This window comes from Marmota marmota, unplaced genomic scaffold (genome assembly GCF_001458135.2).
Source record: "Marmota marmota marmota unplaced genomic scaffold, marMar, whole genome shotgun sequence".
Lineage (NCBI taxonomy): Eukaryota > Metazoa > Chordata > Mammalia > Rodentia > Sciuridae > Marmota > Marmota marmota.
Window position 1 is genome coordinate 35,829,037 of NW_026000229.1, and position 26,568 is coordinate 35,855,604.

Genomic DNA, 26,568 nt, shown 5'->3' on the forward strand with positions numbered 1-26,568 from the left:
CCGCTGAGGCCCCTCTGACCCGCCGCGGGGGCAGGAGGCGGGGTCCGGGGCCTGCCCGGGAGAGAGGAGGCCGTGCCCCCGGGGTCCCAGAGGAGGGGGTCCGCGGGGAGAGCCTGTCCTGGCCCGGAGGCCGGAGGCTTAAGGGCTCTGGTAGCCCCAGTACCCCCAGCCTCACGCTCTCTGATCCACCAAACCTCAGCAACCTGGAGGAGTTCCCTCCCGTAGGCTCGGTTCCCCCCGGCCCTGCAGGGTGAGAACCAGCCCTAACAGAGGAGATGGGTGGTCTGAAGCCTCTGCTAGGGAAGTTTGTAAATCAGAGCTGAGCTCGGGAAGGGTTGGAAGGTTGGGAGCGAGGTAACTATAATAGTGAGGGGATTTTTTTGTTTGTTTTTTTGCAAGAGGCCCAGCTGTGGGGGGTGGGCGTTATTTGAAGATAGAAATTTGAGGAAAACCTATGGCTACTCTCAGCAGGACGAAGCCTTCACGCAGGATCAACCCAACTCCGGTGAGCGAAGAGCGGTCACTCTCCAAGCCCAAGATCTGCTTCACCTCACCCCCAATCAGCTGTGTCCCCAGTTCCCAACCCTCAACCCTGGACACTAGCCCTTGGGGCCTTGGCCTTCCCCCAGGGTGCAGAAGTCTGCGAGAGGAGCGGGAGATGCTCAGGAAGGAGCGGTATGGCCTTGCCGCTCCCTGGGATGTCAGCTTCCTCCCTTGTGGGGGACCTGCAGGGCTTTTCCGTGAAATTGATTTCCCCCGTGGGAACTCTGGGTTTGTTTCCTGGGCTGGTCAATGTCTTCTCTGGAGGGAGTGTGTGTGAGAGAGAGAGAGAATGTGTATGGAAAGCCAGGCTAACTGCTCATGAGATCTCTCTATCCCCATAGCTCTAAACAGCTGCAGCAGTCACCTACCCCTGCCTCTCCCACCCCAGAATTGGGAACTTCCCTCCCCAGCCGGACTGGAAGCCTCACTGCAGAACCTGCTGACCCTGCCAGAGTGTCTTCCCCCCAGCGCCTGGAGCTGGTAGCCCTTGTCTACTCCTCGTGCATTGCTGGTGAGAGAGCTAGCAAGGGGAGCTACAATGGAGATACTTGTAGAACTGCAGCATAAGCCATGTAAAACTGAGCCTTGGCTCTGAATGGTTCCAGTACTAAGGGATTTCTTTTTATATCCAGAGAACCTGGTCCCAAACCTCTTCTTGGAGCTTTTCTTCGTCTTTCAGCTCCTTACTGCCCGAAGGATGGTGGCTGCCAAGAACAGTGACCTTGAACTGAGTCAAGGTGCTCTACATCAGTGAGATACCTCATATTCTAGAAATGGAGTCTACAGATGGGATAGCCCTTAATTAACAGTTTGTTACTATCTTTCTAGATTCCCTGGAAAGCCCACTATTCCAGAGCATCCATGATTGTGTGTTCTTTGCAGTGCAGGTTTTAGAGCACCAATTTCAGTGAGTTTCTTTTATTTTAATTGTTTGTCTGATTCTCTGACCCCTTGGGTTATATACTTGTACTTAACAGGTACAGTGGTCCTGGACCTTATCCTAACTATAATTTTGTGTCAAGGTTGAGTTTGTCTCCCCTAAAAGAATCTAATATACTCAACAGCTGACCTTTGGATTTATGGCTAATATTCCTGGCCTGCTCTCTTGATCTCTGCTCTGAAAGGTCTAATTTCCTTGCCCTTTGCCTCTGTTGTCTTGGTCTTTGACCCGTAACCCTACTGTACATTTCTGGACTTTACACACCTGCTCCATGCTCCCAATACACTTTAATAGGGTGCCTGCTTCCTGTTTGCAGTCTGTGTCTCAGTCTCAGTTATTTGTGCACTTCTTCCTGTAGGGTTCTTTCCTCCTTGGACAAAGGGACCTTAAAGCTGCTGACTGAGAATGAACGACTACTGTGCTTCTCACCAGCTCTTCAAGGCCGACTTCGAGCTGCTTACGAGGGCAGTGTTGCCAAGGTAGTGTGACCCCAGCTTAGAGGACTACTAACCTGGACCTGACCATTCCTAGCTTTCATGAATTCAGGCAATCTGCTCATGACACTTAATTGTCATATGAGCTAATTCTGGGTAACAATAAGGGAGTAAAGTCTTCTGAGCATGACTTCCACAGGCTTTATAAAGTTTCTGATGTCTCTGCCATATTTTAGGTCTCTCTGGCGATGCCACCCTCGGCTCAAGCTGTCTCCTTTCAGCCAGAAACTGACAATCGTGCCAACTTCTCCAGTGACCGAGCCTTTCATACTTTTAAAAAACAGAGGTGAAATGGAAAGGGAATATTGAGGGAAGGAATAAGGCAACATTTTCTCTGTAATAGGCAGCTGTCTTGTTTTCATAGAAAATAGGAGTCTGGCACTAACAAGTAGTAGGTCAGTACCCCCAGGCTCTAATTAACAGCCATCATGAGGGCCAGTTGTTTCATTCTGTTTCGTTCTCATGGACTTGAACCCTTGAGTTTGACAGCCCTCTCACAGGTGTATAAACTACTCAGACAGGAGTATGCCAGGATTCACTTTCACTGCTCATGGATGTATGTGAGGCCAATGAGTGCTGCTGCTGGGTCTGTAACATTACCATCACATAAAGAACTTTGGAGCTTAAGGAAGGACTGTGGACAGGGCTGTCCTCAGTCTTCCAACCTAGGGAATACTTCACTGGAAATGAGTTAGAGATGGCTGTGCTGCAGCTGATCGGGTATTCTTGTGTGTCTGTCAGAGATGTGTTCTATGAGGTTCTTCGAGAGTGGGAAGATCGCCACGAGGAGCCCGGCTGGGATTTTGAGAAGGGCTTGGGCAGTAGGATCAGGTGGGTACTCAAATGCTGGTCCCTTTTTCTTGCTTCTGATGGCATCTCAGTGATGCTTGGTAAGCTGACTGGAAGAAAGCTTTCCACCACTCCTTCCAGCCCAAAGCTATATATTCTTTTCTCCTCCTTAGTCTCTAGTTATTGACAACTCTGCCTCTACTCAAAAGGGATTTCTTTCCAGCTGCTTCCACTCAGAAGTGCCTTGCACTTACTTATTCTATAATGGCAAATGGGAAAGTGCAAAGCTCTTAATCAAGGTTGCTTGAATTTTGGACCAAGTCATTGGCTAGACTTCCGCCTCTAATTTGGGCATGTCTGATAATTTTGCATAGATAGATGACTAGGCTGCAGAAAGAGTATTTTCTAACCACATACCTTGAAGTGGTCAAGGTATATAGTCCACATACCTGTAGTCCACATTGGTCTTGAAGTACACTGGCACTTAGTGTGGCCTGAAGATTTAAGAGGTGGCATTTCTTGTTTGGTTAAGTGTATCTTTAGCTTTGAGGGATCTTGGTGCTGAGGGGTGTCCTTTACCTTCTCCCATGCCCCTATGCAGGCCAGCTCTGGAAAAGGTCTGTTCAAGTCCCTGGTAAACAGCTGAAAAGCCTGAGGATTGGCTTGCTTGCTCAGATCTTTGTCTGTCTTACCTCCTTCCCACACACTCTACACCTGCTTCTTGTTCCTCAGAGCCATGATGGGTCAACTGTCTGCAGCCTGCAGCCATAGCCACTTTGTACGGCTTTTCCAAAAACAACTTCTCCAGGTAATAGCTTGTCAAGAAATTAATCTACAGCAAACTGCGGGTATTGTAAGCAGCCAAGTAAAGGATGGCACCCTGGACAGTGTGGATAGCCAAGTAGGCCCTTAAGTGGCAGTTAAACTCAGGTGGCAGAGAAAAAAAACAGAATGCTCTCTGATGTGCCCTGCACCTTTTGCCCTTCCCTGATCTATTACATTCTGTGTGTGTGTGTGGTTCTGGGGATTGAACCCAGGACTGCTCTACCACTTAGCTATGTCCCCAGCCCTTTTATTTTTTATCTTGAAATAGGGTCTCACTAAGTTGCCCAGGTGGGCCTCAAATGTTACCTCCTTTTTCTTGTTTGGTGCTGTGGTAGAAAGCTGAGCTTAGTAGTCAGGTCTTTTCAAATCCTAACTCCAGCAATTCTAGGCACATGGTTACACTTGCAATTTCAGTTTCTTCACCTTTAGAAGAGGAATATAATTCCTCCCTCAAAAACTGTCCAAAGTGCCTAACATGGAGTTGGCATTTCATAAATGTTCATTACTTTGTGCTTATTTTGATCAGTCCTTTTCACTTACTTGCTTTCAATTTCCTTCCTTTCCATCACCCCAGATGTGTCAGAGCCCTGGTGGTGCTGGGGGCACTGTCTTGGGTGAGGCCCCAGATGTGTTGAGTATGCTAGGAGCTGACAAGCTGGGGCGGCTGCGGCGACTACAGGAACGACTTGTGGCTCCTCAGAGCAGTGGGGGGCCCTGTCCACCCCCCACCTTTCCTGGCTGTCAAGGCTTCTTCAGGGACTTCATCCTAAGTGCCAGCAGGTAAGTTCCCCTGTGTCTTGCAAAGGCAGGGTCAGGGTGGGAGAGGTTTGGCTTCCCAGAAGGGCAAATCACTCTCTCTCCTCTGCCTGGAATAAATAACAGGGTAGAAGTAAGTGATCTCTGGCTCCGTTCAGCTCACACTTTCTTACTTCATTTCATTTCTCATTCTTTCACCCATGTAGGTAATTTCATTGTTTCTCAGCCTCACCATCTATCATGTAGATCTTTTTTTGTATGGGGTACATACTCTCAATTCTAGTTCTTCCTACACCTCTAGTACTTTTTTTTTCTTTTCTTTGGCTTTCTTTTTTTTTTTGTGCTTTCAAACCCCCCCACTTCAGCTTCCAGTTTAATCAACATCTTATGGATAGTCTGAGCTTGAAGATACGGGAACTTAATGGCCTTGCCCTGCCTCAACATGAGCCTGGTGATGAAGATGGAGAGTCAGATGTAGACTGGCAGGTTAGAAAGCAGGACAAGGGAAATAAACAGGGTCTGACTTACGAGGGAAGGGGTAAGTGTAAAGAGAACAGATTTATAATTGTTCTAGGAGGCTTATACTTAGGACCTTTTACTTCCCTTGGTGCCTTGCAGGGTGAACGGAGGCAATTTGCTGTGGTGCTTCTTAGCCTCAGACTTTTGGCTAAGTTTCTGGGCTTTGTGGCTTTCTTGCCATACCGGGGCCCTGAACCACCCCCAACCCGTGAGCTTCAAGACTCCATTCTGGCCCTCAGGAGCCAGGTGAATGATTGGGAGAACCTGGTAAGGAGGGAGCTGGGAGGTCCAGAAAGGCACAGAGGTTGACTGGTTTCCTTGGCTATTCTGGAAACCTGGCAGGTAGAGGGCATCATCCAGCCCCTTCTAGGGGCCAATCACTGACTGAGCCTGGCTCTCCCAGGTTCCTCCTGTCCTGGATGTTCGAGCTCTGCTGCAGCAGGGGCTGAGGGCCCGCCGGGCAGTGCTCACTGTGCCCTGGCTGGTGGAGTTCCTTTCCTTTGCTGATCACATTGTCCCTTTGCTGGACTATTACCGGAGCATCTTTACTCTCCTGCTGCATGTACATCGGTGAGTAAAGCAAGGCTAAGGCTCAAGAAAAGAAAGTGTGAACATTGCTCAGTCCTATTTATAAAGAGGATCAAATAGTGAACTTCATGTGTGGTTCCATAGCTGAGCCTCGGAGGAAGGGCAGAGGTTGACTGACAGAGACAGACTAGACAATTGTTTACCTTTCTCCTGTGGCCCAGCCAAGAGAGAATACATATAGCAGGGGCTGCCAAGGCAACCCTGGTTGCCTATGTAGTCTGTTTTATGTCTGCTTTTGAGAACCACTTTCCCAGTGATAGCTTTCCATTACTCCATTCCATCCTTTGCATGAATTCTGTTCACACCCTCCATTTACCTTTTAGGAGCTTGGTCTTATCTCAGGACAATGAAGGGGAGATGTGTTTCCTAAACAAGCTGCTCCTGCTTGCTGTCCTGGGCTGGCTCTTCCAGGTGGGCAGAGTGAGGGTCCAGATGAGGTATGGTGACTACTGTGGTAGAGATGGGGACAAGAGCACTAGAGTGTGACCAAGGTAGGGGCCAAAAGATGAAGGTTCTTCAGAGGACCACCACTTGGCCCTGCTGCCTCTTGGGCCTGGTGAGGTCAGAGGTGTGGTGAGTCTCAGAAGTGCTGGGTGGAGCTTTGGCTGCCTTGCTCTCTTGTCAGATTCCCACATTCCCTGAGGATCTATTCTTTCTGGAAGAGGGTCAAGTGGATGCATTAGAGGTGGACACAGCAGCTTCAGAGCATGGCTTGGTGAGTGTTGGGGTGTAGCCAGAGATGTGGTCTGTCTGGGAGGGCCCAGCAGAAGACAGACTGTGGTAGTTGTTCAACCCTTACACATCTCCTGACGGTCCTACCCCTGAGCATGCTGGGGAGGAAAGGAAACCTGCTCGCCTGCCCTCCCAGCCCTGGCCTCTTCTCCCCCAGGACAGTGTGCCTGTGGTGGATCAGCAGCTGCTCTACATCTGCTGCCCCTACATCGGTGAGCATCCCATCCCCCTTAACAGTCCTTGGCCTGTCCTTTCATGAGTACCTATCAGATACCCCATTGGTCTGATTCCCCAATACCTTGATCTTTCATGAGGCTCTCCAGGTGCCATATCTTTATCCCACAAGTACTTATAGTCTTGCATTCTTAGGGGGTGAGGAGGACTCTGAAACTAATACTTTAGACTTTCCTGATGCAGGAGAGCTCCGGAAACTGCTCGCTTCATGGGTTTCAGGCAGTAGTGGACGGAGTGGGGGCTTCGTGAGGAAAATCACCCCCACTACCACTACTGGCCTGGGAGCCCAGGCTCCTCAGACCAGCCAGGGGCTGCAGGTAAGAATAGGGATAGGGCAGAGAGTGCCCAGTGTTGGGAGGCAGAAGGAATCCCTCATGAGGCTGCTCCTTCCTTCGCAGGCACAGCTTGCCCAGGCCTTTTTCCACAACCAGCCACCTTCCCTGCGCAGGACTGTGGAGTTTGTGGCAGAGAGAATTGGCTCAAACTGTGTCAAACACATCAAGTAAGAGTGGGTGAGGGTCCTATTCTCAATCTCTTTCCATTTGCCCTCTTAACTCCCTTTTTTTCTTTTGTGCTCACACACGTGTGTTGCTGGGGATCCAACCCCGGGCCTTGTGCACACTAAGGAAGTGCTCTACCACTGAGTACACCCCAGCCTCCTTTCAACTTTTTTGTTGTGGTGGTGGTGGTGGTGGTAGTAACTGGGGATTGAACCCAGGGGCTCTACAGCTGAGCTATATCCCCAGCCCTTTCTATTTTTATTTTGAGAAAGGGTATCATTAAGTTGCCCAGGCTATCCTTGAATTTGCAATCTTTCTGCCTCAGTCTCCTGAGTCTTTGGAATTATAGGCCACCAGGTCTGGTCTCTTTTAATGGCTTTTTGTCAAACTGAGGAAAGTCAACTGTGGGGTAGGTGGAAAGGGAAGGCTGAAATTGCTAATATTCCTTGAAGGTAGTTCTGACCAAATTTCCTTGAATTTGCAGCCCCTTTCCAACTCATCCCTTCCAACTACCCCAAACCCCTCTGTCCCTGCTGCAGGGCGACGCTGGTGGCAGATCTGGTGCGCCAGGCAGAGTCACTTCTTCAGGAGCAGCGGGTGACACAGGGACAGAAAGGGGGAGATCCAGCCCAGTTGTTGGAGATCTTGTGTTCCCAGCTGTGTCCCCATGGGACCCAAGCATTGAGCCAGGGGCGGGAGTAAGAAATGCCAATCTATTTGGACCCTTTCATCTCCTCTACTCTCCTATCTTAGCTTTTGTTTTTCTGTTCTCTCTCTACTCTTTCACACTCATAACCTTTATTCTATTCTCCACCCCATTTTCTGTTCTTTTTTACCCTTCTCTATAGGTTCATATCTTTGGGCACAAAGTCCAAATGTTGAATTGAGAGAGCATGTAATGCTGTAGGACTAATGGCTTTTTCCTTCCTCCAGCATCTGGGGCAGGGTAGGGGTCTGAGGTAGAGACTCCCATGTCAGGGGTTTGGAGCATTTGGGGTGTCCTCAGGCTAAAATATATAGATTTCACTGAACTCTTTCAGGTTCTGCCAAAGGAAGAGCCCTGGGGCTGTGCGGGCACTGCTTCCAGAGGAGACCCCAGCAGCTGTACGTAGGAATAAGGCCTGAGCTAGCAGACCAGTGGTTGTGTTTGTGTGTGTATGCATGAAAGAGTACATACCTGTAGCTGTGTATGCAGCTGCTATAAGGTGGGGAGTTAGTCCTGAACTCTGGTATCCATCATTGCACCCAACCCTTCTCTGTCCTGACTCTATAGTTCTTCTGTCACAGGTACTAAGCAGTGCAGAGAACATAGCTGTGGGGCTTGCAACAGAAAAAGCCTGTGCCTGGCTGTCATCCAACATTACAGGTTAGGTCCGGGAAAGTGGGGGACTGAATCAGATTTGGAAAGGTGGATTGGCAGGGCAGTTTGGGGAGATGAGACTCAGAGCCATCTGGAAACTGTGAAGGACATGGGTTGGCATGGTGAGCTTGGGTGGGCACTCCTGTAACCCTGTTTCTGTTCTCCTTCTGCCCTGTAGCACTGATTAGGAGGGAGGTGAAAGCGGCTGTGAGTCGCACACTTCGAGCCCAGGGTCCTGAACCGGCTGCCCGGGGGGAGCGGAGGGGCTGCTCCCGCGCCTGTGAGCACCACGCTCCCCTCCCCTCCCACCTCATCTCCGAGATAAAAGTACACAGCTACCCTACTCCCTTTGGCTTCCCCATTCCTTCTCCTTGCTCTGTTGCTGGTTTCTTTCCTTTCTCACATCAGCTCCAGGATTTCTGTATAGAAGCTTTGTGTGTTACCTGTCTAGTTTCTATTTCTTTCATTACTGAATAGGATTAGGTAGAGCAGAGCTGAGTCAAATGGTTTTCCTAATGTTACTGACTTTAGTACCTGAATCACCCAAAAGGGCAAGAAGGAAAATCTAAAACTAAATTTATATTATACAGGTTGTAGTGGGAGCAGCTGGTAAATGGCTATGGGTATCAATTCAGTACTGTTCTTCTACGTGGGACATAATGCTTGTTTAGTTACAGGCAATAAGAATAAACTGTACTCCTAACTTGATTTGAAAAATTCAGACTTTTTAGAGTAGGGGTCAGCAAAATGGGCCCAACTGTGCTTGCCACTTACTTTTGCAAATAAAGTTTTATTGGAACACAGCTATAGCCATTTGTTTACCAAATGTCCATGTTGCTTTTGTGTTAAAATGGCACAGTAGTTAGAACAGAGATCTTATGACTTGCAAACCTAATGTATTTACTATCTGGCCTTGGTCAAGGAATAAAGATGTGGAATAAGGACAAAGAACAAAAGTGACTTACAATGGAGAGTATGTAGGGGAGAGAGGAAAAGACATATGACCACTAAATACTGTTTATCAGTAGGCAGATTTTTGTATTGAAACCTCACTGCCTGAGAAAATGGAAGCATGAAGGTTAGAAAACATTCAGACTGTGTATCTCATGGGACAGTTTCCCAAAACACTGTAAGATGCCCCCTAGGAGTTGGTTAATTTTGACCCATGTTGAAAAATCTCTCTTAAGCTCTGTGGTAGCCCATTGTCCTTTTATCTGCTTCATCTGTTTCCTCTTGGGTTTCCCACATGGTTGCTTCTCCTAGCTGTATTGTCCTATCTGAACCCCAGCTCCAGGGATCTCTTGGTCCAGATGCTTCACCCCCAGGACCAGATTTTCCTTTTCCTTCTGACTCACTCTACTGGCTGGTCCCCACCCCAATCCAAATTCTCTGGCAGCCTAGTCCTGGCCTGGTATGAGGTCTTATCCTGTTCTCTGCAGGATGTGCTCTCTCTGGCTGCTGGGCCCCGAGACCCTGATGAGGGTGTTTCCCCAGAGCATCTGGAGCAGCTCCTAGGCCAGATGGGCCAGACACTACGGTGCCGTCAGGTGAGACATGTCATGTGCTACATGAAGAATGGTCTTCTGTTGCCTTATAAGTAGAGCCACACTGTCCCAGGGACAGTCTTCACAGCAGTAAGGATGACGTTCATGTCTCCCTTTTTCTCTCAGTTCCTGTGCCCACCTGCTGAGCAGCATCTGGCAAAGTGCTCTGTGGAGTTAGCTTCCCTCCTGGGTATGGTTCCTTTCTGTCAAACCCCTTCTCCCTTGCTATATTCCCTCAAAATCAAGGTTGGGTATAAGCAGGATTAGACATATCTCTTTTATGCCTCTATTTTTAAAAAATTTGGCTTCCATCATGTCCCATAGTTGCAGACCAGATCCCTGTCCTAGGGCCTCCACCACAGCACAGGCTGGAGCGAGGGCAGGCTCGAAGGCTTCTGCACATGCTGCTTTCCCTGTGGAAAGATGACTTCCAAGGTCCAGTTCCACTACAGCTGCTACTGAGCCCAAGAAATGTGGGGCTTCTGGCAGATACTCGGCCAAGGGAGGTGAGTCAGAAGTAGCAGGTAGGAAAGCTTTTTTTTTTTTGTACTGAAGATTGAACCCATGGCTGCTTTAGCTATATCCCCAGTCCTTTTGAGACAGGGTCTAGCTAAATTGCTAAGGCTGGCCTCCGACTTACAGTCCTCCTGCCTAATCCCGAGTTTCTGGGATTAGGCCTGGTGAGAATAGGAAAGCTTCTTGGTCTTCTGTAGTCTTATTTTGATAGTATTAGGGATCTGTTTTTTCCTTTCCTTTTCTTGCATATTTTTTATTGGTGCATTATAGTTTACAGAATGGTGGGAATCACTCTTCCATATTCATACAATGTAACAATTTAATTTGGCCGATATCATTCCCCTGTATTTCCTCTTTCCTTCCCCCTGGTCCCTTTACTGATTATTTGATTTTCATGGGATTTTCCTACCCCACCAACTTTTCTTTTCCCTCTCTAGCTTCCACATATGAGAAAAAATACAACCCTTGACTTTTCTGAGTTTGGCTTATATCACTTGATATAACGTTCTCAAGTTCCATCCATTTTCCTGCAACCTTTTTATGGTTGAATAGACACCACTGTCTGTGTATCACATTATATTTATCTATTCATTCATTGATGATCATACAGGCTGGCTCCATAGTTTGGCTATTGTGATGCTATAAATGTGCATGTATTGCTATAGTATGCTGACTTTAATTCTTTAGGATAAAGTTTGTGGAGTGAATTTGTTTCCTTTATTCCTATTCCATGTTGAAATGGGACTCCCTATGCTTGTCTTGAGCCTCCATTTCTCAGCAGCTCTGCCCTTTAGATTTCAGTTTGTACTAATCAGGGTAACTATACAGTCCTCGAAATGCTGAGCTTCCCCATGGTGTGTTTTGCAGTGGGACCTGCTGCTGTTCTTACTTCGGGAGCTGGTAGAGAAAGGTCTGATGGGACGGATGGAGATAGAAGCCTGCCTAGGCAGCCTTCATGAGGCCCAGTGGCCTGGGGTAAGAAGTCCTCATCCCTTGCTTTAAATAAAGATATCAGGTGTCCTATATCCCATTTATCCTGAAATGGGGCAAAGTAATGGAACCAAAGCTAAGTGGATATCTGTAAAGTGTCTTCAGGACAACCCTATAATTGAGGAGTAGCTGTTATAGTTGACCTTCTTCAGATCTGAGTGGCCGCTGTATGAGGCGCTTGTGAGGGAAGGCAGGCAGGTGGAAAGCAGGATGGTACAGTATATATAGGTCTTTATCATCAGAATAACCTGGACTCAGTTACTAGTTAATGTTTTTGTGACTTGGCACAAATTAGTTTTTTTCATCCTTAAAATAATGGTGGCATACTCCTGTAATCCCAATGGCCTGAGAGGCTGAAGCGGGAGGATCGTGAGTTCAAAGCCAGCCTCAGTAAAAAGCAAAGCACTAAGCCCCTGCCTCTAACTAAAATATAAAACAGGGCTTGGGATGTGGCTCAACGAATTCAATCCCTGGTACTCCCACCGCGCCCCCCCCCCCCAAAAAAAAACAGAACTAATAATTTCAAGATGAAACATCAGCTGTGCGCCAGGTTGTTGTCTACTCACCAATTAGCTAGAGACTGATCTTTAGAAAGGGTGGATGTGTCCAGAATTCCATGTCTGCCTTTTCTCGCACCTTTCTACGTACTGCAGGACTTTTCTGAAGAACTAGCAACACTGTTTAACCTGTTTCTAGCTGAGCCCCACATGCCAGAACCTCAGCGGAGAACTTGTGAACTGGTACAGCCAAATAGGGGGACAGTGCTGGCCCAAAGCTAGGGCTGGGAAGTGGCCCTGTTTTGGGCGTCTCACCAGAACCCTGGAATCCTGCCTGTGCCTCAGGTGGAGCCCCAAGAGCCCTCGGCAACCCTTGCTAGGGTAGGAGTAGCTGGGTCTGTGATCAGATTTCCTGCTCAGGTGAGAAGTATGTGGTTACTGGGCATCCCACAGACTGCAGGCTTGCCACCCGAATCCTAGAGGAAGAAACAGCCACTAATTCAGCATGAAGGTGGAAAAGCTGAGACTCTAACCCAGGAGCTGAAGAGCTGACATTTGCCACATGGATGCGAAATGAAATGAAGAGTGTGGGCTGGTCAATACAGGATTCAGACCTCACTTGCTGCTATCTCAGATCTCTCAAAACTTTGTGGTTCTGAGAAATCATGACAGAGTTGAATGACTTCTGCCTAACTTGTTAAGTTAAAACCTGGACTGCCATGTTAAATATGCACAACAGATTAGGTAGGACTTGCCCAACTGAAACCTGGCATCACCCTGGACTTCACCCCTGTGCAGGTAGTGAGACTTGGTCTGTTCGGGGACATGCACAGGGAAGCAAAAAAGAATAAACTGTTTTAACAAAGGTTTGATGACTGTTCTTGCCTGTTTTTCCCCTTTGGCAGGTGGGCCTTGAGTTGGGAGTTATGACCTCTAAGTAACACCTGCATATTCAAGCAGCAAGATCATCTCACACCCCTGAAATGCTGTAATCATCTCCTGTGCAACTCCCTCTCAATTATGGGAGGAAAGTTTAGACATTTAGGGCATTGTGCAGGTTCCATTCATAAGATGTTCCGTTGCACCACATGGTGAGGCAGCTTTTGCGATGTTGTTTTGTTAGGGCTATAGTGTCTGATTTGGCTCAGAATGTCTCAGAGCACGAGCAGCCTAATATAATTATAAACTTTTATAATTATAAAAGTTCATTTTATAAGAGATGTGGTCTTGATAATTATAAACTTTGATAATATGCATTAAGTTAATTCCTGGGAAGTAACACCCAGGGTCTGCTGGGGGAAGGAGAGGGGATTTAGCTTTTGCTAAGTGGCTTTCCAACGTTTCTTAGGGGAAAAATTTGTAGCTATCAGAAAGGTCTCAAACCCAAGAAAGGGTAAGATTCTCTGGGCTAGAGGGAGCCCCATGTACAAATCAACATTGAAAAATAGGAGTGTTTCTCAGTCCTACTTCTCCCCAATATTGTTTATCAGTCCATGCCTTTCCCTCCCCATCAGGCTTATCCCATTCACTACTTTAAAGTTTCTTTATCTGAACCTTCTTTCCTAATCTCTTCTTTTTTTTGATCCTGTAAATCCAATATTTTTTTTTTTTTTTTAGATCAGTACCAGGGATTAAACCCAAGGTCACTTAACCACTGAGCCGCATCCCCAGCCCTTTTTTGAGACAGGATCTCACTAAGTTGCTTTAGAGCCTTGCCTTAGCCTCCCAAGCCATGGGAAGTCTATTCTGAATGCTTGGGAATTTGAAAAAGTGATTTTGATTTTTGGTACTGGAGATCAAACTCAGGACACTTCATCCACACTAGGCACAGAGCATACCACTGAACCATGCCTCCCACATGGGATTTATTTTTATTTTTAAAGATGGTCTCACTAAGTTGCTGAGGCTGGCGTTGCAATCCTTCTGCCTCAGCCTCCCAAACTGCTGGGATTATAGGTGTGTTACTGGTTCCTGGCTCCACATGGGACTTTTTTTTTAAATTTTTAATATTTTGTTGTAGTTGGACACAATACCTTTATTTAATTTTTATGTGGTGCTGAGTTGAACCCAGCACCCTTCATGTGCTAGGTGCGTGCTCTATTGCTGAGCCACAACCCCAGCGCCCTCACGTGGGACTTTTAATTTACAAATGTTCTGACCTTTTTTTTGGTCAACAATTTTAGGAAGAGGGGAAGAATACATAAATTAGGGTCCTACATATATAAGCTGTTAAAAAAAAATCACTGAAAAATAAGCTTAAAAGCATATTATAAAAACAATATAACTTAATCTGAGGTAAGAGAAAAAGGAAACCCTACAAACATTTTCAGAAAAGCAACTCTTTGCTGCACTATACAGAAATTTACCCTTTTAACCACATCTCAATCCCCATACAATTATCCTCTTTTACCAAAGATTTGGGGCAAGAAAATTAAATGGGAATATCTCCCATCCCTGTCACCTCTAGGTAAACATACAGAATCTTCAGAGCTCAAATTCAGCCAGGCTAAGTTACAAGAAAACTGAATCCACCCTTCATCCATCCTAGAATTGGTAGGGCCAGAGCAGTAGCTCAAGGGACTCACCTCCGGGTAAGGGAAGGTAAGGTCTGCAATCAAGTTTCCTCCTGACAAACTGCTTACCTTCTCTTCCAGTTCATTTATCCTTCTTCAGAGGTCATTTTTTAATCTCATTGAAATCCCTCTTGCCTTGTCAGTAGCAATCATCTGGCTACCCCCACCCACCACCAGTCCTCAAAGGGCCAAGGCCCACATCCCAACCTGAAATCTGTCCAGCCTGTGTCTACGCTGCTCTCCCATCTTCCTGAGCCCTGAAGTGCTCTGAAGCAGCAGTGCTTAACACTCCTGACTGCTGCAAAGACCCAAATATCCTCTCCTAGGAAAGGGAGGGGGGGAAAAAGCAAAAATGAATAGTATTTGGAGAAAAGATTCTGAGTCTGTGTTCTGATTTGTGCAGCTGATTTTTTAAGCCTTTTTTCTGTTCTGGTCCTTTGTGATATTCTACACGGTGGAGCTGAACACTGGAAGCAGCTCCAGAGTGGAGTCTTGGCCAGTGGCTGCTTGCCTTCCCATCAGCCTGAGGGCTGGGCTGAACTAAGAAGGCATCTTGCCAAAGCACTGCAGTTCCCCAGCTCTGCTGATTATGCCCAACTCTGGTCCTTGAGAGGCCTGTGTCATAGTCCCAGAAATGAGAAATAAAGGTGAGAAATCCAAAAGGTGAGTTGAGCTTCATTCTCTCTGGACAGCGAGGGCCAGGAGCTCAGGCTTCTTGTTCTGCAGAGGTGACTTGAGTACTGACAGGGCTTTCCTGGCAACCCTGGGCTAGTGCTATCTGTGTAGTCTGCCACTACAGGTAGCCTCAGCTTCTTCTCATCTCAGGTTGCTAACAGTTAAGGAGGAGCAGCCACAGCATTTCTGGAGCATCCTGGGCCTGCATCTCAGCAGCACCATCTCACTGGTGTGGTGCTAACTACCAAGGAAGGAAGCTAGCCTGGCCACAACCAGTGGTTGCTGCTTAATGAAGGAGCTCAGGAGATGAGGCGGGAAGCCTGGTGCACCCAGTTCTACCTGAAAGCAGAAAGGGAAGAGATGAAGGTACAAACAGCTGGAGGTGCCAGGGCCACTCTAGCCCCAAGCACCTGGGATGAGGTGATGGGAGATTCACCCCAGACTCCACTGGCTTGGTGTCTAAGACCCCTGGGCTCTGCTCTTCACCTCCCACTGATTGGTTCAGTTCCACTCCCATTTGGACTTGAACTCTATCTATGAACAATGATTTTGCTCTGCTGAGGCTGCTGCTTTTACCTTGCATGATATGTCTTCTAAGGACCCTGGGGACAACCACAAGATGTAGGTTACTACTAGATCTCTGGTACTAGCAACTTCAGCTGATAACACTCATTCCTTCCTCTCTGATTCTCCACTGACTCCTTTACTTTGAATCCAAGAAGTTCCTGGCCACATATTTTTAGAACACAGCTAGACAGAGAGGTCCCAAGTATGTTACAAGACTGGCTACTAGCTCTATATCACCTGGGCCAAGTAAATGACTCTGGTAATTTCTTTCCCTTCCATGGTGACAGGCTGCAGGATCCAGGCACTGGGCAGTATCTCCCCTCGGACCATTTTTCTGTTGGGTCTTGGCATGGATGTGTCATATACAGACTGAACTGCCATGATAGACAGGTGCCCCTGCAGACAGAGATGTTATGTAATGAGGAAAAAACAGGAACAGGCTCAAGTGTAATTAGTATAGTAGAAGTCAACACTGGGCTTGCCTTGAAGCCACCCATGTCCTAGACCCAGCCGCAATTTGCCCTCATCCCCACCAGAGAAACCAATTCCCATAGATTACCACCAGCAAGGCAGGCACCTCTTTGGCTTCCACACAGACACAACAGAAATCCCGTGGTTGCTTCAGTGCACACACGGTGGTATCGCACACCAAGTACACTGGAGGGGTGGAGGTAAAGCAGAGTCAGGAGGCCCATTGACAGATCTAGTCCCAAGTCTTCTTTAGCCTAGGAACCTCCCCTTCATCCTATGACTTGACATCCAATGAAATCTTGAATAAACAATCTGGAAGTAGGCTGAGTATCTGGTCTCTCAACAAGGCTGCCAACCCTCTGCCTCTGTCCCCTGGCCAGAGATCATGGGACACACCAGAAACCAGGCCCCATGGGAGCCTCCCTCCCTTGGACTCACCTAGGCTGATGCTCTTGTTCACCCGCTGATGTAGCCTTGCTGTCTGAATGGGCTTATGATACAGGGGCCACAGGGTAGGGTCACTCACAGCTGCCCATACATGAGATAGTGGCTGGGACACCACACCTGCCCCTAGGAAGCCATGCCGAGTAGAAGAAAACTCCTTATAGTAAAGGTGCACCTCCTGCTCTTCACCCTGATAGCTAAGGGACACCAAGGATTGGAAAGAGGAAGAATTAAGAGTTTTTTTTTTTTTTTTTTAAGAGGGTTCCTAAGATACAAAGGAGGAAATCAGGTTAAGAGACTCCAGGAACGCAGGGTGGAGAAGGGGAAGGAGAAGAGAAGCCAAGCAGGACAACAGGGTTAGGATCAAGAACACTGCAAAGAAACTTACTTCCAGCCAGCTGTTGCCTGGCGGCTGAAGAGATTGTGTAGATTATTGGAACAAGCAGCCATTACCTGGGGACAGAGCGGCCATAACCAAATTAGTAGGCACAGTATATCCCAGCCTCTAGGTTCAACTTTCTGATCAGTGTTTAATAAATATACATTTTTCAAGATGGAAAACCACTGAAGAAGTCTACAAGCCTTGGTGGCCCTCATTTGCCCAGCTCTTTTCCTCTTCCTCCCCACCCAGCAAAGGTCTGGCTAAAGCAGTGATGGGGAAGAGTGGGAGCAAATACTCACATCAGCCATGGAAGTATCTACCATGTGTTTGGCCAAATCCTGGTAAGAAGAGGAGAAGCTGGATGGGCTGGATGGAAAACAGCGGCAATTGCCCGAGGAGGTTCTATAGCCTACAATAAAGAGGTGGAGGTTCTGGGATAGCACTGAATGTCAGGGCCTCATGACAGCAACAGCTCCCTATCAGGGGTAGGGACACTGGACTGACAGTTTCTGGCCAGTGACTCCCTATGATACAGTAGGCATAAATAAGTCCCCAAACCAGGTAGATATCTATGCCCCACCCTCCCTGCCACTCACAGTGAGCTGAATTCTTCCAGACAGATCCAGCCAGATACAGGTTCCTCACTGCAGAATGGGCCTGCCCATCCCCTATCCAGGTGTCTCTGGAATCAGGCAAGTTTGAGTCCCCCTGAAGAACAGAGGTCATGCCAAAATAAATCCTTTATGCTTTATGGATCAATGATATATTGGGGGTGGGGAAGTATAACATTATTATAAAAAATATAACTTAAAAAATTCATAGAGGGGGGTAAATGCCTTTCTAAACAGGGCAAAATTTTTTGCACATAATAAATACATGGCGATGGGGCTGGGGATGTGGCTCAAGCAGTAGCGCACTCGCCTGGCATGTGTGTGGCCCGGGTTCGATCCTCAGCACCACATACAAACAAAGATGTTATGTCCGCCGAAAACTAAAAAATAAATATTAAAAAAATTCTCTAAATAAATAAATAAATACATGGCGAGAGGATTGAACCAAGGACCTCGTACATGCTAAGCAACCAATCTACCACTGAGCTACACCCCCAGTCCAATAATTAATATCTTGAAAAACAAATTTACAACTGGAAAAACAACTGGCAGCTCAAATAACAAAAATGGATATTTTCTTAATATGCAGAAGGGCCACAAAAAATAAAAGGCCCAATAATCAAATAGAAAAATGAACATAGGATACAATTAGTCACCATAAAAAATTGACAATGTCAGACACAAGAATAGAACTATATAACTAAAATACTATAATATTAGTAAAGACTAAAGAACCTTGATAATACTGTTAAGCAAAGTATGGTAGGCACTGTAGGTATGTAAGTACATAATATGTAAGTACATATTATCATTTGAGAATATTAGTTGATATACTATGGAGATATTTATCAGCTGGGCATGGTGACTCACACCTGTAATCCCAGCAACTAGGGAGGCTGAGGAAGAAAGATCTTAAGTTTTAGGCCAGCAACTTAGTAAGACCCTGTCTCAAATAAAAAATAAAAGGGGATATTGTTCAGTAGTAGAACACTCTGGGTTCAATCCCAAACAACAACAACACAAACACCCACTTTGTGCTTCAAAGGGACAGCGAAAAGACAACACACATGTGGGGAAAATTTTGTAAATTATACCTGATGAAGGACTTTTACTAGAATATATAAAGAACTCAAAGACAAAACTTCAATTTTAAAAAAATGAGCAAAAGATCTGAATAGACATATCTCCAAAGAAGATCCACAAATGGCCATCAGGGAAATGCAACTAAAACCATGTAGTACCACGTCACATCCACTCTGGTGGCTACAACCAAAACCAGTCATCCCCCTTAGCTTGTGCAAGGAACTGGTTCCAGGACCTTCTGAGGATGTCCAAGTCACTTAAACACAAATATTTGCATATAACCCAGGCAAACACTCCACTTTTTCCTAAATACTTTAAATAATCTCTATGTTATTATAACACCTAATGCCATGAAGTAGTATGTAAATAGTTGTTAGGGAACAATGAGAAGAAGAAAAGCCTGTGTTCAGTGTAGATATAACCACTTTAGGCTGGTACACATCAATAACAACATTTAAAAAAAAAATGTTTTCAACCTGTGGTTGGTTAAATCTATAGATGTGGAATCTCTGAATACAGAGGACAGATAGTAACACCAACTGTTAGCGAAAATGTAGAGAAACATATATACTGCTTAAATACTGCTGACGGGAATGCATATAGTACAGCCACTTTGAAAAATAGTCTGGCAGTTCTATGATCCAGTGATTCAAACCCAGAAGAAATGAAAAAAATGTTAATTTAAAAAACCATTAAATTAATGCTATTGCTAAAACATATTTTGATTTACCATCAACAGAAATACAGCACTGAATCTTTTTTTTTAATATTTTCTTAGTTCTCAATGGACCTTTATTTTATTTATTTTTATGTGGTGCTGAGAATCAAACCCAGTACCTCACACATGCTAGGCAAGCGCTCTACCATTGACCACAACCCAGTCCCCAGCATCGAATCTTAAAAAAAAAAAAAAAAAAAAAAACTTCCACAGGAATGTTCATGACAGCATTAATCATAAGTGACAAAATGACAGACACAACCTGATAGACAACCTTAATGTCCATCAATTGATGAACAGATAAACAAAGTGTGGTCTGTTCATACAATGCAAGATTATTTGGCCAGAAAAAAAGAATGAAATTTTGATATATGCTACAAATGAATGCATCCATATTATGGATTGAATTACTGTCTCCAGTAAAAGATATGTTGAAGCTCTAACCCAAGTGTCTATGAATATAATCTTATTCAGTAGTCAAGATAATCCTGGATTAGAGTAGGCCCTAAATCCAATGATTGATGACATTATAAGAAAGTCATGTGAAGACACAGGAGACACACATACATGGAGAACAACATATAAAGATCGGGAGAGATTGTAGAGATGCAGCTACAAGTCTAAGAATGCCATGGATTGCTGGTGACCACCAGAAGCTCAGAGAAAAGCATGGAACAGATTTTCTCCAAGAGCTTTCTGAGGGAGCCTAGTGTTGCTAACCATGATTTCAAACTTGTAGCCTCCAAATTTATGACAGGGTAAATTTCTATTGTTCTAAGCTACCCTGTTTGCAATAATTTGTTACAGAGATTCTAGGAAACTAATAAATCCTGAAAATATTATGCTAAGAGAAAGAAGCCAGTGAAAAAGGACCAGTCATTATATGATCCCATTTATATTAAATGTCCAGAATAATCAAATCTTTCTGTAGAGACAGAAAATAAATTAGAGGTTGCCTAAGGTTGGGGAATGGTAGGTTTGGGGAGAAATGACGAGTGGCATGGGGTTTCTTTTGGCAGATAATGAAAAGGAAGATTGCAAGTTAGGGTTTTTTTTTTTTTTTTTGCGGGGGGTTGTTTGTTTAATATCTCTTTTAGTTGTCAGTGGACCTTTATTTTATTTATTTGTATGTGGTGCTGAAAATCGAACCCTGTACCTCACATATACCAGGCAAGTGCTCCACTTCTGAGTCACAATCCCAGTCCAGGATTGCAAGTTTGAGGCTAGCCTCAGCAATTTAGTGAGACCCTAAGAACTTAGTGAGACCCTGTCTTCCTATATTTAAAAGAAGTAAATATAAAAAGGGTTAGGGATATAGCTCAATGGTTTATCCCCAATATGAAAAAATAATAATAAAAATACTAACAAATTCTTAATTGAACTAGAAAATCTGATCCTAAATTTCACACAGAAAATAGACAAGGAAAAATATTCTGAAAAATCTCAGGAAAGGAAGGGCAAGGTAGGAGCTTGGGAGGACTGGTGCTATCAAGAGAGTAGACTCATTCTAAGCCCTAGTACAGGGAAAAGGGACACTGTGCCCTGGTGAGGCTAAGATGAATACCTAATAATCACTACAGGGACAAGCAGATAGCCACCCAAAGGAATAAAGTTGGATACACACCTCACAACAAATGTGAAAATAATTATAAATGGAACAAAGATTTAAATATGTAAATATGAAAAATAAGACCACAGCAGTTCTAGAAGAAATCAGGGGAGAAATTCTTAATTAGAAACATACTCCATTCCAAAGTTATAAAGAATTTCTATTGAGAACTTAAATACTATAAAAAGAAAGTTGATAAATAAATAAATCTTTCTTAACACTTTTTTTTTTAATCCAGGGGTGCTTATCCACTGAGCCATAACCTAAGTCCTTTTTATTTTTTGAGACAGAGTCTCACTAGTTTGCTTAGGGCCTTGCTAAATTGTTGAGGCTGTCCTTGAACTTGCAATACTCCTGCGTCAGCCTCCTGAGTTGCTGGGATTACAGGTATGTGCCACTATAGCTGGCTGATAAATAAATATTTCTGAATTGTCCCAAGCAAAACAAGCAAAGTTGATAAAGAGTGAAGCACTGGGAAAAAAATATCTGTAACTCATATAAGGCAAAGGGTTAATTCTTGTTATTATATAAAGAACTCTTAAAATTTGGTAAGGAAAAAAAAAACAAGGAGCAAAGGACATAAACAGAGGCTCAGAAAAAAGAAAAATATTTAAATAGATGTTTTTTTTTAATAAAAGAGATCCTATATGAGAAAAATGAGACACTATTTTTTACAAGAAAACACAACATTTGTAGAACACCATGGCACACATCAGTAATCCCAGCTATTCCAGAGGCTAAGGCAGAAGGATTGCAAGTTGGAGGCCAGCATCAGCAATATAGAGACATGCTGTCTCAAACATAAAATGTTTTTTAAAAAGAGGTCAGGGGATGTAGTTCAGTGGTAGAGCACTTGCCTAGTATACATGAGGCCCTGTGTTCAATGCCCAGTTATACAAGGAAAACAAAAACAATGAACAACAACAACAAAAAAGAATTGGAAAAATTGATGAGAGAATAGGGAGAAACAGACTCCTACCCTTTGCTAATGGGAATGTAAATTAGTGTATCTGTGAGGGTAACTTTATCAAGAGGTATCAAAATTTCATATTCATTTTTAATGAAGACTCAGGGGTGTTTTTAATACTTTTATTTATTTTTTTTTAATATGGTACTCAGGATCAAACCCAGTACCTCACATGTGCTAGGCAAGTGCTCTAACACTGAGCCACAACCCCAGTTCTCAAATGCATGAACTCTTTGTACAAACCTACTTATGGAAATTTATCCCACAGGTTTATCTGCACATATATGAAATGATTCAGGCACAAAGTTATTCACTGCAATATCATTAATAACAGCAAAATACTGAAAATAACCTAAGTTGGAAGAATAGTTAAATAAGTCACAGTACATTTCTACAATGGAGTGCGAAGAAGAAATGAAGAAAAAAATTAGTTCTCCACATACTCAAATAGAAAGCACTCCAAGGTACACTGGGTGGGTGGGGGGAGGTAAAGAACAGTATGTATAAAGATCTCTAGGAGGATCCATCCAAAAAACTACACTGCTTTCCTCGGATGCAAAAGGACTAGGTTGAGTGAGAATAGGGATTCCCTATCTACCTCTACATATTGTTGGCATAACTACAGCTATCTTCGTTTCCCCACTCCCATTTTATGACTCAAGTTCTGTTCTTAAGAAATAACTGCTGTTTCTTCCTTGAGAAACAGAAACTTGCTTATTTTTGTCTTCAGAAATGAAAACTTGCATTCACCAAAATCAGGTGACGCTTGCTATGCCAATCACAAGGGCTAACCCCGCCCCTAACCCATGGCTTTTACTTGGCCTATTAAAAGTAATTCTTGAGAGAGAAGTTGCTGTTCTCTCTGTCTGAGAGAGTCTGACAGGTTCCTGACAATAAATCTGCTTTTGCTTTTGTCCTTGGTGTGTCTATGTAGTCCTGTGCCAATTTCCTTTCACATATGTTTATCTTTTTGCTTTTTTACTATATGAATATATTATCTATACAAAATATCAAACTTTAAGAAAAACAAGAGATAAACACTATGCAGCTGTTAAAAATGAATGACTCATTAGCCTCAAAAAATAAAATAAAATACTTGGGAATCAATTTAACAAAAGAGGTGAAAGACTTCTACAATGAAAACTACAGAACACTAAAGAAACAAATTGAAGAAAACCTTAGAAGATGGAAAGATCTCCCATGCTTTTGGATAGGCAAAATTAATATTTTTTAAAATATTTATTTATTTTTATTTTTTTAGGTGGATACAATATTTTTATTTCATTTTTATGTGGTGCTGAGAATCAAACCCAGTGCCTCACATGTGCTAGGCGAGCGCGCTACCACTTGAGCCACATCCCCAGCCACCAGGCAAAATTAATATTGTCAAAATGGCCATACTACCCAAAGTGCTATACAGATTCAGTGCAATTCCAATTAAAATTCCAATGTCATTCCTTATAGAAATAGAAAAAACAATCATGAAATTCATTTGGAAAAAATAAGAGACCCAGAATAGCCAAAGCAATCCTTAGCAAGAAGAGTGAAACAGGCGGCATCACAATACCAGACCTTAAACTATACTATAAAGCTATAGTAACAAAAACAGCATGGTATGAACACCAAAATAGATATATAGACCAATGGTACAGAATAGAGGACACAGAGACAAACCCACATAAATACAGTTATCTCATACTAGACAAAGGTGCCAAAAACAATCACTGGAAAAAAGATAGCCTCTTCAACAAATGGTGCTGGGAAAACTGTCTTCAACAAATGGTGCTGGGAAAACTGGAAATCCATATGCAGCAAATAAACCCCTCTCTCTCACCACACACAAAACTCAACTCAAAGTGGATCAAGGACCTAGGAATTAGACCAGAGACTCTGCTCTAATAGAGGAAAAATTAGGCTCAAATCTTTATCACATTGGATTAGGCCCCGACTTCTTTAACAAGACTCCTAAAACTCAAGAAATAAAATAAAAAATCAATAAATGGGATGGATTCAAACTAAAAAGCTTCTTCTCAGCCAAAGAAACAATAAGGTGAACAGACAGTCTACATTTGGGCAGCAGATTTTTGCCACATGCACATCAGACAAAGCACTAATCTCTAGGATATATAAAGACCTCAGAAAGCTAAGCACCAAAAAAAAAAAACAAACAACCCAATCAATAAATGGGCTAAAGAGCTGAACAGACAATTCTCAGAAGAAGAAATACAATCGATCAACAAATATATGAAAAAATGTTCAACATCTTTAGTAATTAGAGAAATGCAAATCAAAACTACTCTTAAGATTTTATCTCAAGCCAGTCAGAGTGGCAGTTATAAGAATACAAGTAACAATAAATGTTGGTGAGGATGTGGGAGAAAAGACACACTCATACATTGCTGGTGGGACTGCAAATTGGTACAATCACTCTGGAAAGCAGTATGGAGATTCCTCAGAAAACTTGGAATGGAATCACCATTTGACTCAGCTATCCCACTCCTCAATCTATACCCAAAGGACTTAAAAATCAGCATACTATAATAATGCAGCCACATCAATGTTTATAGCAGTTCAATTCACGATAGTTAAACTGGAAGCAACCCAGATGCCCTTCAATAGATGAATGGATAAAGAAACTGTGGTGTATATACACAATGGAATATTATTCAGCATTAAAAGAGAATAAAATCATGGCATTTGCAGGTAAATAGATGGAGTTGGAGAATATCATGCTAAGCAAAGTAAGCCAATCCCAAAAAACCAAAAGCCGAATGTGTTCTCTATATAAGTGGATGCTAATCCATAATGGGGGAGGGGAGGTATGGGGGAAAATGGAGGAACTGTGATTGGACAAAGGGAAGGGAGTGGAGGAGAAGCATGGGGGCAGGAAAGATGGTGGAATGAGATGGACATCATTACCCTAGGTACATGTATGACTGCACATGTGGCGTGACGCTACATTGTGTACAACCAGAGAAATGAAAAGCTGTGCTGCAATTATGTACAGTGAATCAAAATGCATTCTGCTGTCATATATACCTAATTAAAATAAATAAATAAATTTCAAAAAATGAATGACTCAGGCTAGGTACAGTGGTACACACCTATAATCCCAGCAACTCAGGATGCCAAGGCAGGAGGATCCCAAGTTTTGAAACCTAGCAAAACTCTAAATAAATAAATAAGTAAGTAAAAAATGAAAAGGACTAAAGATATAGCTCAGTGGTAGAATGTCCCTGTGGTCAATCCCCAATACCACCAAAAAAAGAAAAAGAAAAGTTAGCAACAAATTTACTGATATGCAGTGATATATAAAATATATTTTTAAGGGAAAAAGCAAAGAAACAAAGTGGGTACAGCATGCCTGCATTATGTGCTTTACAAAAGATAGTCATGTTCACATAGCTTCATATATCTTTGGAAATAAAAACTGAATTGGGATAAGATGACTGCTTTTGGGAAGGCAAATAGAGACTGAAAGAGGCACTTAAAACCTTGTCCTTTGCTGTTGTTTGAATATTAATATCTTTACCATGTGAAGTTTTATTTATAAAGTGAATTTCAAATGTTTATCCTCAGGCAGGTTTTACTCTGAGCTCTAGATCTAGATCTATATTTCCAACTGCCCACTTGATTCTAATTCCTATACCTGGATTTCTCACATCTTCTACTCAATAAGGGAGAAATCAAATTCATGATCTTCCCCACAAAACTTGGTCTTCCTCCAGTGTTCCTTGTCATCACTGATACCATCATTCCTTCAGTTGCTCAACTCAAGTTGTATGCCATTTTTGACTCCTGTCTTTTACTTCCTCTGACACTCAAGCTCTGCAGATGCGCTCCCCATTACACCCACCACCTGTTTCTTCACTGGCAGTACCCTAAACCCAGGCAACCATCACCTCTAGCCCAACTTTGCCACACGCCTCTTTCGGGTCTCCCCACAGCAGCTCTTGCCTCCTCCTCTTGCGATCCCATCATTCTATTCCCCTACTTAAACAAAGGTTTTCAAGGATTTTTTTTTTTTTTTTTTTAATCCACTGAGCCACACTCCTAGCACTTTTTATTTTTTATTTCAAGACAGCATCTCACTAAGTTGGTTAGGGCCTCACTAAGTTCAACAGCTTTTTGTCACTTTGGGGGAGTATCAACATCAAATGGATTAGAGATGGGCCAGAATTCTCAATATAGTCTATATGATTTGGCCTTTTCTAGTCCTTTCTCATGTCATTTTCCCATCTCACTACATATTCCAGCCACAATGGCCTCCATCTAGCTCCTCAGACTCTCCCTTCCTCAAGGCCTCACTTACTGGACGAACAACTCTCCAACACCAGCACCACTTTGTTTATATTAACTACTTCTTAGCCTTCTGGTCTCAGCCTAAACGCACTCTCTTCAGATAATTTTATTGACCTTGCAGAATAGGTCAGATCCTCTATTTTGTACTGGCTTAGCATCACTTTTCCAAATAACCTCTTGCAACATTAGCCAGCAAATAAGCTATTTATCCTCTAACAGTCTGTTTAAGGAAAACAGTTTTAGTCAGGCGGTGTGGTGTACACCTGTAATTCCAGTGGCTCAGGAGGCTAAGACAGGAGGATTGAGAGTTCAAAGCCAGCCTCAGCATCTTAGCAAGGC

At 43.9% G+C, this 26,568-nt stretch overlaps 2 protein-coding genes across 12 annotated transcripts in view; one reads left to right on the top strand and one right to left on the bottom strand.

Moving 5' to 3' along the window:
- Cdan1 (codanin 1) overlaps window positions 1–12,693 on the top strand; it is a 13,162-nt gene extending 469 nt beyond the window's left edge. Inside the window, 27 exon segments of the mRNA XM_015480758.2 lie at window positions 1–250; window positions 472–675; window positions 885–1,054; window positions 1,176–1,280; window positions 1,372–1,450; window positions 1,842–1,962; window positions 2,154–2,263; window positions 2,719–2,808; window positions 3,499–3,574; window positions 4,166–4,371; window positions 4,713–4,833; window positions 4,966–5,112; window positions 5,270–5,436; window positions 5,778–5,865; window positions 6,080–6,169; window positions 6,344–6,398; window positions 6,604–6,737; window positions 6,819–6,922; window positions 7,460–7,618; window positions 7,961–8,024; window positions 8,208–8,286; window positions 8,459–8,607; window positions 9,720–9,827; window positions 9,951–10,014; window positions 10,149–10,330; window positions 11,208–11,315; window positions 11,984–12,693. The exon segment at window positions 1–250 is cut by the window's left edge and continues 6 nt beyond it. Coding sequence (XP_015336244.1) covers window positions 1–250; window positions 472–675; window positions 885–1,054; window positions 1,176–1,280; window positions 1,372–1,450; window positions 1,842–1,962; window positions 2,154–2,263; window positions 2,719–2,808; window positions 3,499–3,574; window positions 4,166–4,371; window positions 4,713–4,833; window positions 4,966–5,112; window positions 5,270–5,436; window positions 5,778–5,865; window positions 6,080–6,169; window positions 6,344–6,398; window positions 6,604–6,737; window positions 6,819–6,922; window positions 7,460–7,618; window positions 7,961–8,024; window positions 8,208–8,286; window positions 8,459–8,607; window positions 9,720–9,827; window positions 9,951–10,014; window positions 10,149–10,330; window positions 11,208–11,315; window positions 11,984–12,109 — 3,356 coding nt within the window. The 3' untranslated portion in view covers window positions 12,110–12,693.
- A 2,095-nt stretch (window positions 12,694–14,788) lies between these two features.
- Stard9 (StAR related lipid transfer domain containing 9) overlaps window positions 14,789–26,568 on the bottom strand; it is a 135,893-nt gene continuing 124,113 nt past the window's right edge. For 8 of the 11 annotated variants that reach the window (XM_048793446.1, XM_048793443.1, XM_048793444.1 and 5 more), the window contains 7 exons: window positions 17,536–17,647; window positions 17,239–17,348; window positions 16,946–17,010; window positions 16,552–16,754; window positions 16,202–16,299; window positions 15,880–16,038; window positions 14,789–15,414 (listed from right to left, as the gene is read on the bottom strand). In XM_048793446.1, coding sequence (XP_048649403.1) covers window positions 15,313–15,414; window positions 15,880–16,038; window positions 16,202–16,299; window positions 16,552–16,754; window positions 16,946–17,010; window positions 17,239–17,348; window positions 17,536–17,647 — 849 coding nt within the window. In that variant the 3' untranslated portion in view covers window positions 14,789–15,312. The remainder of the gene's footprint in view (window positions 15,415–15,879; window positions 16,039–16,201; window positions 16,300–16,551; window positions 16,755–16,945; window positions 17,011–17,238; window positions 17,349–17,535; window positions 17,648–26,568) is intronic. The other 3 variants (XM_015480760.2, XM_048793442.1, XR_007343901.1) reach the window with 2 other exon arrangements.